This window comes from Calliphora vicina, chromosome 2 (genome assembly GCF_958450345.1).
Source record: "Calliphora vicina chromosome 2, idCalVici1.1, whole genome shotgun sequence".
Classification (NCBI taxonomy): domain Eukaryota; kingdom Metazoa; phylum Arthropoda; class Insecta; order Diptera; family Calliphoridae; genus Calliphora; species Calliphora vicina.
Window position 1 is genome coordinate 71,921,649 of NC_088781.1, and position 16,763 is coordinate 71,938,411.

General features: G+C 35.0%; 1 protein-coding gene across 1 annotated transcript; it reads left to right on the forward strand.

Moving 5' to 3' along the window:
• The first annotated feature begins 12,880 nt into the window (after positions 1-12,880).
• On the forward strand, positions 12,881-13,348 carry LOC135950528 (putative uncharacterized protein DDB_G0286751). The gene has a single exon (XM_065500065.1). It carries the CDS (start codon positions 12,881-12,883, stop codon positions 13,346-13,348), a length of 468 nt encoding a protein of 155 aa, XP_065356137.1.
• The last annotated feature ends 3,415 nt before the right edge of the window (positions 13,349-16,763 follow it).

Sequence of the window (16,763 nt, forward strand, 5' to 3'; positions counted from 1 at the left end):
GGAGAAGACATATTTTTTAAGCTCCGAATTAATATTAATATTAAGCTTAATTAATTTTCACATCATTTTTAGATAGGCGCTTACTAAACCGGAAACGTTCCACACTTCTACCAGAAGTAATTCAACTGTTATGTTGCAGTGAACCCATGGAAGGATTTCACTTTAGCCACCAAGACAATGAAATTAATGAAAGCGAAGAGGACATTTTTGATTTAAATTTACAAAATTAATTAGATTTAAGCAATTACAAAAAGTTTTAGTATAATTAAAATAAATTAATGTAGTTTGCATTAATGATTGTAAATGGATTAATTTTTGGTCGTTAGTGGGTTAAATTCCATTTTTTTAATAGAATTATTCTTACTTTCGAAATTCTTAAAGTTTTGGTTTGAATACCATGATTTTGTAGTTGTTATTAATTTAGCACAGAAAAAGTAGTCATTTAACCTATAGTGCGTGTAGGATGTACGTTTGACCCACTGTAACATAACGGGACTTTAACATATAATATACTCACTGAAGTTGTTGCATCTTACATAGGGCAGAGCTTTAATGTTTTTTGTCAAAGGTCAAAGGGGCTCTCGTTTTATTTTTATAAATAACTTAGAACTTAAGACAAATGAAATAAATGAACTAATAAATGAATTGTTAAAATGTTGAAATTGAAAAGTGTTTGATTTGGTATCCCAAAATGTTGGCTCAACCGGGATGAGGCCAAAACCAAAAAAGAGTGAATTGTGAACATTTAAAAAAGTAAAAGGATAAAAACAGTTTATTTTACAAAGAAAATTGAAAGTGAGCGAGGAGAAGAACACAACAAATAAAAAATAAACAGAACGCAAGAGAATTGTCTAAACAAATTTAATTTTTTATTGTGACCATGTGCATATTTGTATACATGAACAGTTATAATTGTTCGCTAAAACAAATAAATAAAAATTGAAGGAACATAAAGACAAAGTGCACAGAAAGAATTATTGCTAAAATATTTTCTAACAATCGCCTGTCTGAAACTAATTTTATTTTCTATAAATATTTGTATAGATTCTATTAATGTTTTTGTTTGATTTTTATTTTAATACAACACTTGGGATAAGACAACAACACAAGCAAGTAAATAGGTGTGTTTATTGTTATCATGTGCATCTTACTCACATTTGGTAATTTCGTTTGCATGCGTGTTTTTAACATGAGTTGATATAATTCTCACTTGGTTAAACATATTTTTTAAATAAGTAGTTTTGTTTTTGTCAAAGACTTTACAAAAATTGTATGATGTAGGATAAACATCTAAAAACATTAAATACTGCTTTAGATGTTTATTTATTATTGTTTTCTTTACTTAGCTTTTTCTTTCTTAATTTTAATATTTGTAAATTTTTTTTCTCTATTTTCCTATTTTTTTTTCTGATATTATTATTTTTTAAAAAAAAAATTATTGGTTCTATACCAATTTAGCTTAAAAATTATTTTTTGGACCAGACAAAAATTTTACTGTTTTAAACAAATTTTTGTTTGAAATTGTGTTGTAAATTCAAACAACTTTTTTATTTAATATGATACTTTTTTTAATTGAAAAAATATTGATTTTTTTTCAATTAAATTTTTGCAAAATTTCTTGTTTGAATTTACAAATTTTGTGATAGGTCCTAATTCAAACAATATTTTGTCTGATTGAGCAAATTTCTTGATTGAATCAGAAATTTAATTCTTTCTGTGTGTGAAAAGAAAAAAAAAACCTGGTATGCATCAACATACACAAGCGCAGAGAAACGGTTCATAATTTTTTGTGTGTGGCAAGAATTAAGTAAAAGGAGAATCAACATTCTTGTTGAGCTGAGTACATGAGTAAAGGAATTAAGGCAGACGTAGAGAGAAGTCAGCCAGTGTAGCTGAGTGCTAAACATTGGAGTAACTGAGTGCTAAATTGCTGAGTGCTAAATTTTGGATTTGCTAAGTGCTGAATTTCTGAGTTGCTGAGTGCTAAGTTTTTGAGTCGCTGAGTGCGTGATGACCAGATAGAGCTGAGTGAAGAGGAACATTTTGCTACATGAACTGATGAGTATAATTATGCATGGTGTTAAGAGTGAGTGAAACCTATTATATATAAAGTTCATATAGAGGTTAGCATTGTATTTTGTGTCAGCAGTATTAATTCTTTTCATTGCTTGAGTCATTTATATAAGTATAAATAATGAATGTTAATAAGTGTGAACGGGTGCAACGATAGTTGATGTTATTTTGAAGATATATGAAATTAAATTGAGCATATAAAATTAAATTGAGTTTGATATTGAATTTTTAAATTTCTTAATTGTGTTGAATATTTTAAATAAGTATTTTGAGAATTTGTGAAGTTTGTATTGTTAGTAAGGAGATTACATACTATTTTATAAATATTTCATTAGATTCATCTAATTTTTTTATAACTTATATATATATATATATATTATAACTTTATTATAATAATTTTGTAAGAGAGTCCCCACTGATCGTAGGGAATGGAGTTGAGGGATATACTTGTGTTAACGGTGGATGAATTGAAGACGAACGCAATTGAATTGGGACTAGACGCTACTGGGACAAAGACTGACTTACAAGAGAGACATATTCGACATTTCGGTTCTCTTACTGATGCTGGGGGAAGCTCGGTGTCGGGTGAAGCGGCTACAGGGGTGGAAGAAGAACCTATGGTCTATTCACATTTTACCCTGAGAGAGGTCGAAGATTCCGTGACCAAATTTTCAGGCGAAGATACTCACGGTGTAGAAACGTGGATTAATAAATTAGAAGATTGTGCTTATGTACTGAAGTGGAATCCGCTACAAAAGTACATATATGCCAAGCAGTTGTTGACAGGTGCGGCCAAGACCTTCATCAGAAGTTAATCGTATGTAAGAGATTGGAGTGCTTTGAAAATCATTTTGCGTAGAGAATTCGGAGTACAACCGTCGGCTGTATCAATCCATAAGAAACTGAAAGCCCGAACAAAGCGGAATGACGAAACACTACGTCAATATTTGTATTCCTTGATGGAGATAAGTAGCCCAGTCAGTTTAGACCAGTCTAGTATAATAGAATATTTTATAGAGGGTATCCCAGGCAACGTGACCAGTAAGGCGATATTATACCAAGCAAAAACCGTAGACGAGTTGAAAGAGAAGCTGGTTGTATATGAGAAAATCATCTCTGCCGAAAAGTCATAAAACTTTAAAAGCGGAAGACCAAAAGGAGAAAAACCCACTACAGAGTCACGTGGCGAAAATCGGAAGTGCTATAAGTGTGGAGAAGAGGGGCACATGGCTAAGGACTGCAAGTCAACAAATATAAGGTGCTTCAAATGTAAAATGTTTGGCCATAAATCATTTGAGATACGATACGCTCCTATCATTGACGGACATGTCGCTTGAACCTGTTGAGAAAACGTTGAACGGTATAGGCGGAAGGACTATTACAACGATGGGTTATTTAAAGGTTCGTGCCAAGATAGATGCGAATGAGCTAGATATGGTATTTCACGTAATTAGAGAGGGTGACATAGTGTATTCCGCAGTCATCGGCAATGGGATTTTAGACCGAGTAGATTTGATAATTGACTCAACGGGTGCCAAATTCAGGAATAAAATTCCTAGTGTAAATCTCTTTGAAAGTGATGTAAAAGAGATTACAGACAATGAGTCGTCTGACGAATCATTTCCTTTTGTCGAAGAAGTCGACGCTAACCCTAGACCGGCGTTGGAAGCTAAGCCAACTGCCGAGTTGGAGGAAGAATTTGAGGCCATATTACATACAATGTCTTTCGATACCAATAGAATTGAGTTGAAACTAGAACACCTAAATGAGATGTATGCTAATGAGATTCAATCTGCTATACACCGTTATGAACCGCAAAAACCAACATCGTATGCTGTAGAAATGAAAATTATACTATCCGACGACATTCCAATAGCCAGTAGACCCCGCAAAACATCTTATGCAGATCAGTAGGCCATAGAGAACCAAGTGAGTGAATGGTTGAAAGAAGGTGTTATTAAGCCTAGTTCTTCCGAGTATTCTTCACCAGTAGTCTTAGTATCGAAGAAAGATGGATCTAAGAGACTTTGTTGCGACTACAGACGTTTAAACGAGAAGATAATTCGAGATAACTTCCCCATGGCTCTGATCGATGCCGTCATTCAAAGATTGCAAGCGACTAAAATATTTACTACACTTGACTTGAAGAATGGGTTCCTACACGTACCAATAGAAAGAGAGTCGAGAAAATGCACAGCTTTCGTTACGCCCAATGGACAGTACGAGTTCCAATTTGTACCTTTCGGTATTAGTAACTCTCCAGCCGTGTTTTGCCAATACATTTCAGTAGTTTTTTTATGATTTGGTTAGAGACGGTACGATAGTTGTTTATATGGACGACATAGTTATATTGTGATGAGAAGGAAGGTATCCATAATTTGAGTTTTAGAAGTTGCGTCATCAAACGGACTTAAATTTAAAAGGAGTAAGTGTCAATTTCTGCGCCGAAAAATTAAGTTTTTAGGCTATGTCGTTGAAAACTCGTCTATATCACCCTCAGAGGAGAAGATCTCAGCTATCAAGAAATTCCCGATACCTAATAACGTGAAGGCTGTACAACGATTTTTGGGGCTGACATCATTTTTCCGACGCTTTATACCGGAGTATGCAATGATAGCCAAACCGTTGTCGGACTTGCTCAAAAAGGGTGCGAACTTCAAGATGGGTGATGTGGAGTTACTAGCCGTACAACAGTTGAAAACAGCATTGTCGAGCGATTCGGGTTTGAAGCTGTACAACCCGAAGGCCGAAACAGAGATTCATACCGATGCGTGTAAATATGGATACGGAGCTGTACTTCTGCAGAAAGACTCTGAGGATTCAGCACTCCACCCAATAGAGTATATGAGTAGAAAAACAACTTCTTCCGAAGAGAAATACCATTCGTACGAGCTTGAAGTTTTGGCAATAGTTAAAGCGTTAAAAAAGTGGAGGGTGTACGTTTTGTATCGATTGTAACGCGTTTGCCATGACCATGCGGAAAGACGATGTTCCGGTTAGAGTATCGAGGTGGGCCTTATTCCTTCAAGAATTTGACTACACTATTGAATATCGGTCTGGAACTGGAATGAAGCACGTTGATGCCCTGAGTCAAGTTTCGTGTTTTATGATTCAGGATTCACTCCAACATCGCATAAAAGAGGCGCAACAGAACGAAGATTGGATAAAAGCTGTTTGTAAGGTGCTCGAGAAAAGCCCTTATGGCGATTATTACATGAAATATGGAATTTTATACAAAGACCAAGCTAGAGAGCTAATTGTCATACCCACAAGTATGGAAAAGGAGATTATCGAAATGGCTCACCGCCAAGGACACTTCCCAGTGCGTAAAACTAAGGATTTGGTTGAAAAACAATTCTATATCCCCAAATTAGAAGAGAAAACTGAGGCAGTGGTAAAGAGCTGTGTAGAGTGCATTATAGTCGAGGCAAAATCTGGAAAGAAAGAGGGAAGGCTCAACCCGATCGACAAATCGGACAGACCTTTCGTGACCTACCATCTAGATCATGTCGGACCAATGGAGGCTACGCATAAAATGTACTATCACATACTCGTTGTGATCGATGCATTCACGAAATTTGTCTGGTTATACCCAACCAAGAGTACTGGCAGCAAAGAAGTGGTCGAAAAGATGAGAAAGCAGTCCGCCATATTTGGTAACCCACAACGAGTAATAACTGATAGGGGTACTGCTTTTACCGCCAATGAATTTGAAGATTACTGTAAGAGCGAAGGGATACAGCATTTGCTAATTCCAACAGGAGTCCCGAGAGGTAATGTACAGGTAGAACGAATCAATAGAGTAATCGTGCCCATGTTAGCCAAAATGTGTGCCGAGAAACCCAACCATTGGTATAGGTATGTTGAAAGAGTTCAGCAAGTGATAAACAACTCTCCTTCGAGAAGTACTCTGAATACACCTTTCCAGTTGATGACGGGCATTAGTATGCAAACGAAAGAAGACCCACAATTAAATCAAATGTTGCAGGAATTATCTATATCTGAACTCCAGCAAGAAAGAGATGAAATTAGAGATGAGGCACGAAAGAATATCTCTAAAATACAAGCGGAAAACCTGAAGACGTTTGACAGAAAGAGGGTACCAGGTACGGATTATAAAGTGGGCGACCTCGTAGCAATCAAACGCACTCAATATGGAGTAGGAATGAAGTTGCGTCCGAAATTCTTAGGCCCATATAAAATAGTGTCCAGATTAAACCACGACCGATACGAGGTAGTAAAACTGGGTGAAGGCGAAGGTTCGAGAAAATGTAACACCGTCGCAGAATACATGAAACCGTGGAATCCAGCTTCGGGACGAAGCCAACATCAGGACGGCCGAATGTAGGATGTTCGTATGACCCACTGTAACATAACGGGACTTTAACATATAATATACTCACTGAAGCTGTTGCATCTTACATAGGGCAGAGCTTTAATGTTTTTTGTCAAAGAGGCAGTATCAAATTGAACACTAACAACTCAGTGGTGGCTCTCGTTTTATTTTTATAAATAACTTAGAACTTAAGACAAATGAAATATATGAACTAATAAATGAATTGTTAAAATGTTGAAATTGAAAAGTGTTTGATTTGGTACCCCACATGCGTTCTCAACTGATGCAATTACCAACGAACGACATTTGATTTTTATTTACATATAGAAATATAGATATAGATAATTCACAGTTTACAATTGAGCCCATAAGTTGGTCATATATGATTGCTTAGACTAACAATTGATGATTATACTCAATGAAGATTAGAGAATTTTTGAAGAAAAGAAAGTAAATAAAAAGGAAGAAAAGAAAAGTGAAGGAAGAAAATAAGAAAATCAGTTACATGGTGTAATAGTAATGTAATGCTAGGTCACTTTTGTTATACATCAGGGGGGTTACTCTCTATTGCGATGCGAAAGAAAAATGGTACAATTGGTACCTTTTATTGCGCTTTCGCATCGCACAAAAAAATAGTTTAAAATGTTTTTATTTACAAGTTTTGACATTTCATTTTATCATTCTTCGCTATTGTTTATTTTGTGGTGCCAGTATTACTTCTTTTTGCGAAAGCGTTTGCGTAGACGATACAAAGTACAAAATTGTATTCTTAACGCATTTACCTTTCGCTTCGAAATTGCTTTCGCATCGCAATAGAGATTAACCCCCAGCACTTTCAACAATATGCATAACGGCCATTTTAACAATGTACGATTATTTAATTTTAACCGGAAAATTAACTAACTGTCGGTTTGTTTAACGGGGACCATTTAACTAACGGTTACCGATTTACGTTTCACCATCATTTGATTACTTAACCAAAGCATGATTACTTAACCAATGGGCGGTCCACGCCCCCTCTTTTGTAGTGGGCCGCCCATAAGGGGGATTTCTAAAAAATTTAATGCTTACTCTCTAAAACTTCCCCCTTATAATTTTATAGACACATTTCTATAAACCTTAGACAAAATTATGAAAGTTATGTCAGTTTTTTCGTGGGGTGCCGTAAAATTTGGAAATTCGGCTATAGTGCACTGCTATCAAAAATGACAACTTTATTAAAAAATTCAAACTGACGCACAGTGGTATGAGAAAAAAAAGAGGGAAATTAATCTGTAACTTTTAAGCCCTTAGTCCAATTTTAATGAAATTTCACAAGCGCAAAGGGGAAGCGTTGAGTTCAAGTTTTGAAGCTCGACCTCATGAGCCCACCAGGAGCTGAGCCAAGGGTTCCCCAAAGTAGGACACCTCGGGTATGGTCAATTTTAAAAATTATCCTATTTCTTCGTTTGTATTCTGATTTAAAAAAAATAATACATATATAGAATCTTCTCATCGAGCACTATATAAAACCTCGTCGTAGCTATCAATTATCTCTTATAGCTTTGGAGATATCCGCATTTTAAAATTAAATTTTAAAAATTTTTACCCACCCTACTCCAGTTTTTTGATGACCGCTGTTCCAAATATTTCCCGATTTTCTGCATTTTTCCTTTATAGGATTAACAACAGATATATATATCAAATAAAGGAAGAATTGACTGAATCCAAAGTTAAATGCATTTGAATTTAAAAAATAAAAAAGGCGATTTTTCGCTATTTTTTTTGGGCAAAAAGTACTTTTATTCTTTTTAAGTTATCTAAAAAATTTCTAAAAGGATGTATAATGATAAAAAAGTTATAATTTTTGATACCGAGGGAACCAGGTTCATTCAAAAAACGCCTATTTTTTATGTAAAATTCAACTTTAGGGCAAAAATTCTCAAAACGCATAGTGGATATCAAAATATAGTAACCCATTTTAGATGGCCCAATATGTTCTTTATTATTTTGTAAAGGGTTCTGATAACCCTGCCCCTGGTATGGATATTATAGCCAAAAAACAAAAATATCCCATTTTTGGAATTTTTCAATACTTTTTTTGTGGGATTCCTGATTACAAATTTCAAAATTAGTTTTTATTTTTCCATTTTCAATAAAAAATCTATATAAATGTCAAATTTCATTAAAAAATATTCATAAATAACAATTTTATTTCAATTTGAAAAATTTGTATTATCATATTTTTCAAAAAAGTATTCCATGAATTTTTTAATTGTCAATAGTTATATACATTATTGAAAAGTAGACAAAATCCTCTATCCATTGATATATAACATGTCTACCTTATGTGCATTACGTGGCAAATTAATTACGGAAAACTTAACAACTCGCTGATAATTTACCTAACATAGAAAATTCATAAAAAAGCATGTTGCCTACATTGCTAGGTAAATTATCTACGAGTTGTTAAGTTTTCCCTAATTAATTTGCCACGTAGAAAACATAAGATAGACATGTTATATATAAATGGATAGAGCATTTTGTCTACTTTTCAATTATGTATATAACTTTTGATAATTAAAAAATTCATTTACATAGTGCTCGATGAGAAGATTCCATATACGTAATTTTTTTGAAATCGGAACACAAACGAAGAAATAGGATCATTTTTAAAATTGACCATGCCCGAGGTGTCCAACTTTGGGGACCTCTGGCTCAGCTCCTGGTGGGCTCATGAGGTCCAGATTCAAAACTTAAACTCAACACTTCCCCTTTGCGCATGTGAAATTTCATTAAAATCGGACTAAGGTTTTAGAAGTTACAGATTTATTTCCATCTTTTTTTTTCTCATATCACTGTGTGACGTTTGACTTTATTATTATTGATTGTAACGTTTTTTGCTTCTCCTGCAAAAAAAAAATAAAAGTGAAGTTACGTCTGTTTGCATTTAAGGTGAGTATACATATTGTTACGAAATTGTACTTGAATTCAAATATAACGATTTTAACGGCTAATTTAAAAGTAGCATAATGCTTTCAAATAGCAGTGCTGTAATAGCAAACTGTAATATATCTGTGGGCATTATTAACATTGAATAAAAGCTTTCAGTTGACCATTGATCGTAAGTATGGCAACGCTGTTTGCTGCGACCGTATATTCGAATTCGAATATTCAGTTAAACACAGATGGCGTATGTATTAGAAAGCTCTAGACAGTTAAAGAGCAATCTAGAGTGCAGATGGCAGTGTTATAAATAGTGGCAGAGGTTGCAGTCGTTAGTGAGTTTATCAGAGACACTTTTCGAATAAACATCAACTGAGTGCTGTGTTTTTCAAGATAATTCGTGTACATTATAAAGTGTGTCAGTATTTGTGCGAATTAATAAACGTGTATAAAAAAACATTGAGTGACTATTTAATTCTGTTGTTGTACATTTAAAATAAATAAAGAGTTGTTACAATTTTCATACTACTAAACCGCTTTTATTTGCAATCAAAAGTATCCGGTTTATTTAAAGGAAATAAACAAACGTTTGAAAAGGTTAAAACGTAGCAATTGGTGTCAGAAGTGGGATTGCAAATTAATAAGCATGAAGTTTGAGGAACTAAAAGTTGAACAACTCAAGAAAGAATTGAGTAAGTTGGAGCTACCAACAGCAGGTAACAATACAGAATTGCAAAGAAGGCTAACAGATGAATTTAAGCGGCGTGATATTGACATCGGTACTTACGAATTTGAGTACAAAGAAGAAGCTGAGATATGCACTCGTTCAACAACGAGCAACATGGACTTAGACACAATGTTCGCCGCCATGATGGAGAAAATGAACGAAAATTCGAAACAGCTTGCGGAGGTTAAAACTGAAGTTCAAGAAACTTCTAAAGCTACAGACGAGAAACTTCAAGAACTTTGTGTGGTTATAAACAGCAGAGTAGATAACCTTGAAATGCAAGTATCCAAATTTGACAAAAAGGTGTAAGAATTAGAGAACGGCCTAGAAAAACAATCCCAAGAAGTTGATAATAAATTTCTCGATCTGGAAATGAAAATTAATAATCTTCAATGCCAAGATGGACCGGTTCGAGTTATTTCAGAAGCATCTAGCAGAATAAAGGCCCCTAGTTTTGATGGCAGCACACCATTTAATGTTTTCAAGTTCCATTTTGATACAGTTGCCATTAGAAACATGTGGAAAGACGAATAAAAAGCTATCGAGTTGATTTTGGCCTTAAAAGGAAATGCAGCGGTAGTTCTTGAAAGCGTGCCAGCGAGCAACAGAAATTGTTATGATGACATAATGGAGGTGCTACAACGTAAGTACGGTGACGAACATAAAAATAATTATACCGAATGGAATTGCGTGGTAGAGTGCAGAATGCCAATGAGACGCTACAAGATTTTGCGATGGAAATCGAGCGTTTGCTACAGCTTATTTATCCAGGGGAGAAACCATCCAATTTTGGAGCATTCGTCAATGGCATTCGCGATCCTGAAATAAAACATGCGGTTTGTGCTACACCTAAACCATCATTCTTTGAAACCGTCTCATTCGCGCTGGTACAAGAAACAGCAAAGATAATTTCAAAGCCCCAGATGTGTGATGTGCGGAAAATCGAGGTTGTCGCTGAAAATGATAGAAGTATGGTCAACGAATTAAAGGAATAAAAAGAGGCAGTTTTAAAGGCTTTAAGGAAGAGACAAACTAAAGCCAAAGTTAAATGTTATAACTGTGGAAAAATGGGTCACATTCAGCGAAACTGCAGAGCACCAAGAAAGCGAATCAGATATGTTTCACCATCAAGAAAGAACCAGCTGGCGAATCATCAAGCATTTCAGGAGCCACCTTTAAATCGAGCTAGCAGGGACAGGATCTGACACCCTCACCTGATGGCCCTACCATCTCCATATCAGTACTGCAGCAGGAAAATAACAATTTTACTACTAGTGGGTACATCAACGGTCGGAAGCACATCGTTACTATGGACACGGGAGCGTCGCAGTCTATCATCAGAACAGATTTAGTAAAGAAATCGATGGAACCAATTTGCAATGTAAGTCTACGCACCGCTACTGGAGAGCCTGCCGCTGTCCATGGTAAAGTTAATGTGAAACTAACTATTGGTGGTATTAGCGTAAATAGTGTCTTTGTTGTTGCCGATATTGTGGACGAAGTAATCATTGATGCAGACTTCATGATTAGTGACAGCATTACTTTGGATATGGGACAAAAAGTCATGAATTGGCGAAATGTCAAAATACCCCTTGACGTCGGATATGAGAGCAAGTCTCAAGTAAGAAAGTTAATTTTTGTTGAGCACAAAAGGTTGCCACCGCAGTCAGAGGATTTGGTGGAACCAGCGGATGTAGGAAGTGGCCATGTAACAATGGAGGCCCTCGTTGAACAGTGCAACAACAAAATGGTTCCTGTTGGAGTGCTTCGTCTGTCCCGCGGAGAAAAGATCATCAGGCCGGGTTCCAAGGTGGGTGAAGTTGCTTCAGCAGAAAAAGAAATGCATGAACTCGTTCGGAGACGAATTAAAATTGTAGCATAAACCATATGTCAACTATACCGACAGAATATTGAAATGCAAAAGATTAATATCATATTACAGAAACGACAAAACAGTAAACACTGTGTGTGTTGTACTAATCGTTACTTAATTTTTATGTGATTCTTGCGTTCAATGTTCTGTCCAACTGCTACATTCTCCACTTTAGGTTAAAATGCAATGTAAGCATTAATTTAGTATATAATCAATAAAATTTTAATAAATGGACACACTTTGCATTACCAACTCTGAGCTGTAATTTAGCTCGAGCAAAGTGGTATAAAAATAAAACAACTTTTGATATTCTTCTCTTATATGGCGATCCTGCCAGTCTTTTGGAGTGCTAGAAAATAAAAAAAGCACCGGTGTGCTTAATATTAGAGCACCCAAGGAAAAATATTGTTTACAAATTGTAATATTTTATTTACACCAGTCTTTTGGAGTGCTTAACAAACAAAAAAAAAAGAGCACCCAAAAGTAATCTTGTGGTTCCTGGCGGACAGCCAAGTCTCCGCCAGAGGTTCTGTACGGCCAAAGTACAGAATGAGATCGCCTGGCCCAAAGGCGATCACTATAGAAGAAGTCCTAAACCAAAGGAAGATCCTGCCATGTGGTTAAAAATCGACCGGATCGATATCCTTCTAAAAGCCTCATCAAAATAAAATGTATATAAAAAGAAATATAGAAAAAAATATTTATATAATAAATTTAAAAAAAAACTACTGTGCATCCATTTGCACGTATAGGGTCAGTAGGCGTTAACCGCCATTTGACAAAAATTTAACCATAAAAATATAGAAAAAATAAAATGTAAACTATAATATATAATAAATAATTTTTAAGAAATAGAAATTAATTACATAGTTCTTATTAAGTCTAATTAAGTAAAAAAAAGAAAAATTTTTAAGGTCCTTTGAAATAGATTAGAAAGGATAAAAAAATGCATATTTGCACAGAAATAGTAAATCTTACAAGATCATTAGAAAATGCATACATATCGGACGGTTTGTCATGCGAATTGGCAAGTAAATATTCTACACAGGTTGCCGTAAAGGCACTTGCTAAAAACTGCACCATTGATAAAGTTAAACTTATCATGGAAGCAGGACAGTTTAACAGCATGAATGAAGCTGTCAGTAAGTTTGTAAATAGCTGTACCGAGGCAACAGGTCAGCAGAATGCCATACTATACTATGGCCAAAGACAGAATAATTATGATAGGAGAAGAGACTATAACAGAAATAACAATAACTTTTATGCCAACAATGACTTTAAAAATCCGAATAGTAACGGAAATAATACTAATGACAGCAACAGAAATAGATGGCGACGTGCTAACAACCGCGGAAGTTATGTAAGAGCAGCCAATCTATCTGATAGCGATTCGGAAAACCCGAACGCTCCCTAGGATCGGAATAGTGTACAATCTTAACCTCAACTATAGCATTTTCATAAGACTACAGATTAATCAAACTAAAGAATTATTAACATTGCTAGTGCAGACATATCCTTGCTAAAACACCAATATGACTAAAAAATGAAATCTATCTATATATATAAAAATGGATGTTTGTATGTGGGTATGTATGTATGTGTGTATGTATGTTCCGAATGAACTCAAGAACGTCTCCACCGATTTTGATGAAATTTTCAGGGAATCTTCAGAATATCCTGGCGTTTAACACCGTAAAGTCAGATTTTTGATTTTCGGTCTGTGGGCGGAGAGGCGTGGCATTATCCAATTTTTACACTATACCGCTAATACCATCTATATATATAAACAGATTCTGCACCGATTTTGATGAAATTTTCAGGGAATCTTCAGAATAACCCAGCGGGTAACACTGTAAAGTCAGATTTTTGATATTCGGTCGGTGGGCGTAGAGGTTTGTAAAAATCTAATTTTTACATTATACCGTTAATGCCATTCTTCTATATATATAAAAATGGATGTTTGTATGTGGGTATGTATGTATGTGTGTATGTATGTTCCGAATGAACTCAAGAACGTCTCCACCGATTTTGATGAAATTTTCAGGGAATCTTCAGAATATCCTGGCGTTTAACACCGTAAAGTCAGATTTTTGATTTTCGGTCTGTGGGCGGAGAGGCGTGGCATTATCCAATTTTTACACTATACCGCTAATACCATCTATATATATAAACAGATTCTGCACCGATTTTGCTGAAATTTTCAGGGAATCTTCAGAATAACCCAGCGGGTAACACTGTAAAGTCAGATTTTTGATATTCGGTCGGTGGGCGTAGAGGTTTGTAAAAATCTAATTTTTACATTATACCGTTAATGCCATTATATATAAAAACAGATGTGTGTATGTATGTTCCATATGGACTCAAAAACGGCTAGACCGATTTTGATAAAATTTTCACGGAATCTTCAGAAAAGCATAGCGGGTAATACTGTAAATACTTTTAATAAAAAATAAAGGTTTTATTCAAATAAAATTTGTTTTCGAAAGGGCATCTACGTCTAGAGTCGCAGAAACGGGAATAGAACGAGAATCACGGCTTCAGCAAATGCGTCGCAGTGCATCTTCATCGAGTGCTGCAGAAACACCTCAACAGCATATAGTTGTTCGCTCCCGAATGGCTCGATCAAGAGAAAGAATCAATAAGTATGATGACTACAGGAATCACAAGGATGTACTAATTGGCGCAATGAACAAACATTACTTACATTGCAGCATTTTGAAGTTCCCTAAGGAATCCCCGGGAATGTGCTGTTCGAACGGTAAAGTTATTCTGCCACCAGTTATTGAGCCGTCTGAGCTGCTACTAAGTTACATTTTCGGCGCGAATCCTATTTCCAAACACTTCCTTCAAAATATCCAAAAGTACAACACATGCTTTCAAATGACGTCGGCTTCATGCCCACCTTTAAAGTTAAAGGCCAAATGTACCACAGATTTGGATCAGTGCTCACGCTTCTCAATGACGATACGAAAAATTCCAATTGATCCCTCTACAAATGAGATTTCATTTTCGGACTTCTGAAAAATGCTAATAAATATTCAAGACGTTGTCGACAAAGTATTCCCAAGTCTTACAATGAACTACAACAATTCGGATTGTCTGTGGGAACATGCAATTTTGGCACCAACAAATTATGATATTAACAAGATCAATAAGCAAATACAATTGAAACTGCCTGGCAAAACAATAAAATACAAATAGATTGATACAGTAATGAACGAAGAACAAGCCGTCGATTATCCTACTGAATTTTTGAATTCATTGGATCACCGACTTTGTCCAAAACTGTATATTAAAATAGAGATGCAATATAAAACAGATATTTTCTAAGGGTCAGCAACGCGGACCGGGTTCAGCTAGTACTAAATATATAACAAAATTAAGTGGAATAGGTGAAGGCAAAATTAGATCTCTTGGTACGATGTTTTTTTTTTTTATCTAAGATACAAGTAGTTTTTAATACCTCATAACTTTCACGTTGTGAGAGATGAATTCCCCATACCATGCGACGATATTATAGAAATGGATTTCATTAAAAAATATAACTGCGTTCTTGAATTCAGCCAAGACCAGGATTGTTTTATTTTAAGACCTGAAAATTTTCCACAGCAGATAGAAGTACCAATTATAAGTGCTTACGGCGATATTACGTTGTCTGCCAGAGCAAAGGTGATTCGTCAAGTAAGATTCACTCATGCTGAACAAGAAATAAATTGTTCCAAATCAGGAGCCCCAAGAAGGTGTATTTAAAGCTAACACGTTGGTTAAATCTGACAAAGCCTTTATTAGGATTTTAAATACCAATGAAAAGATAATTATGTTGCTGATGCATTATCACGTATATCCATAAATGACTTGAAAAAAATAAACAATGAAAATAACAATATATACAAAATAAACACACGATCAATGGCAAAAGAGTCACTTAAAAAGTCTCCAGTTACAATAAACAAACGGCATTTAGAAAATGAAAATGAGAAGCCCAATATATTTGTACCAATTATGAATTCTGACGTCAGAAAATTTTGTAAGCTAAAGATTACCCCACAAAAGTTTTATATTAAACGTGGCAAATCTGCATTAGCATGTATACAAATGAATGAATTGTTTATTAATGGGAAATTTGACTTAGGACAATTTTTCCCAAGGCTCGAAGAAGTGGCCGGTAAACTAAACATTAATAAATTACAAGTGGCACCTAGTGAGAAAATTTTCGAATTTATCTCTATTAATGAATTTAAAGAAATGGGCAATAAATTATTAAAATTATTAAAAGTAGCGCTACTTAATGAGGTGATCCACGTAACAAGTGCCAAATTAATAACAGAGATAATGAAACGATACCACGATGATCCAGCAGAAGGAGGACATTCTGGTGTTTCAAGAACTCTTAATAAAATAAAAAGATATTATTTCTGGAAGAATATGACTCGTGATATTACGAAATATGTTAAAATGTGTCAAAAATGCCAGTCGGCTAAAATTACAAAACACACAAAAATGCCATTGACTTTGACAAACACACCGACTAAACCATTTGATACGGTAATAGTGGATACTATAGGTCCACTACCAAAATCTTATAACGGAAATTCTTATGCTGTCACAATAATATGTGACATGACAAAATATCTTGTAACGGTACCCATACAAGATAAAAGCGCAAAATCAGTTGCGAAAGCTATATTTGAACATTTTATTCTTACTTATGGTCCGATGAAGACGTTCATTACGGACATGGGTACAGAGTACAAAAACTCAGTACTTAATGAATTGTGTAACCTTTTAAAAATAGAGAATATTACATCGACTGCTTATCATCATCAGAC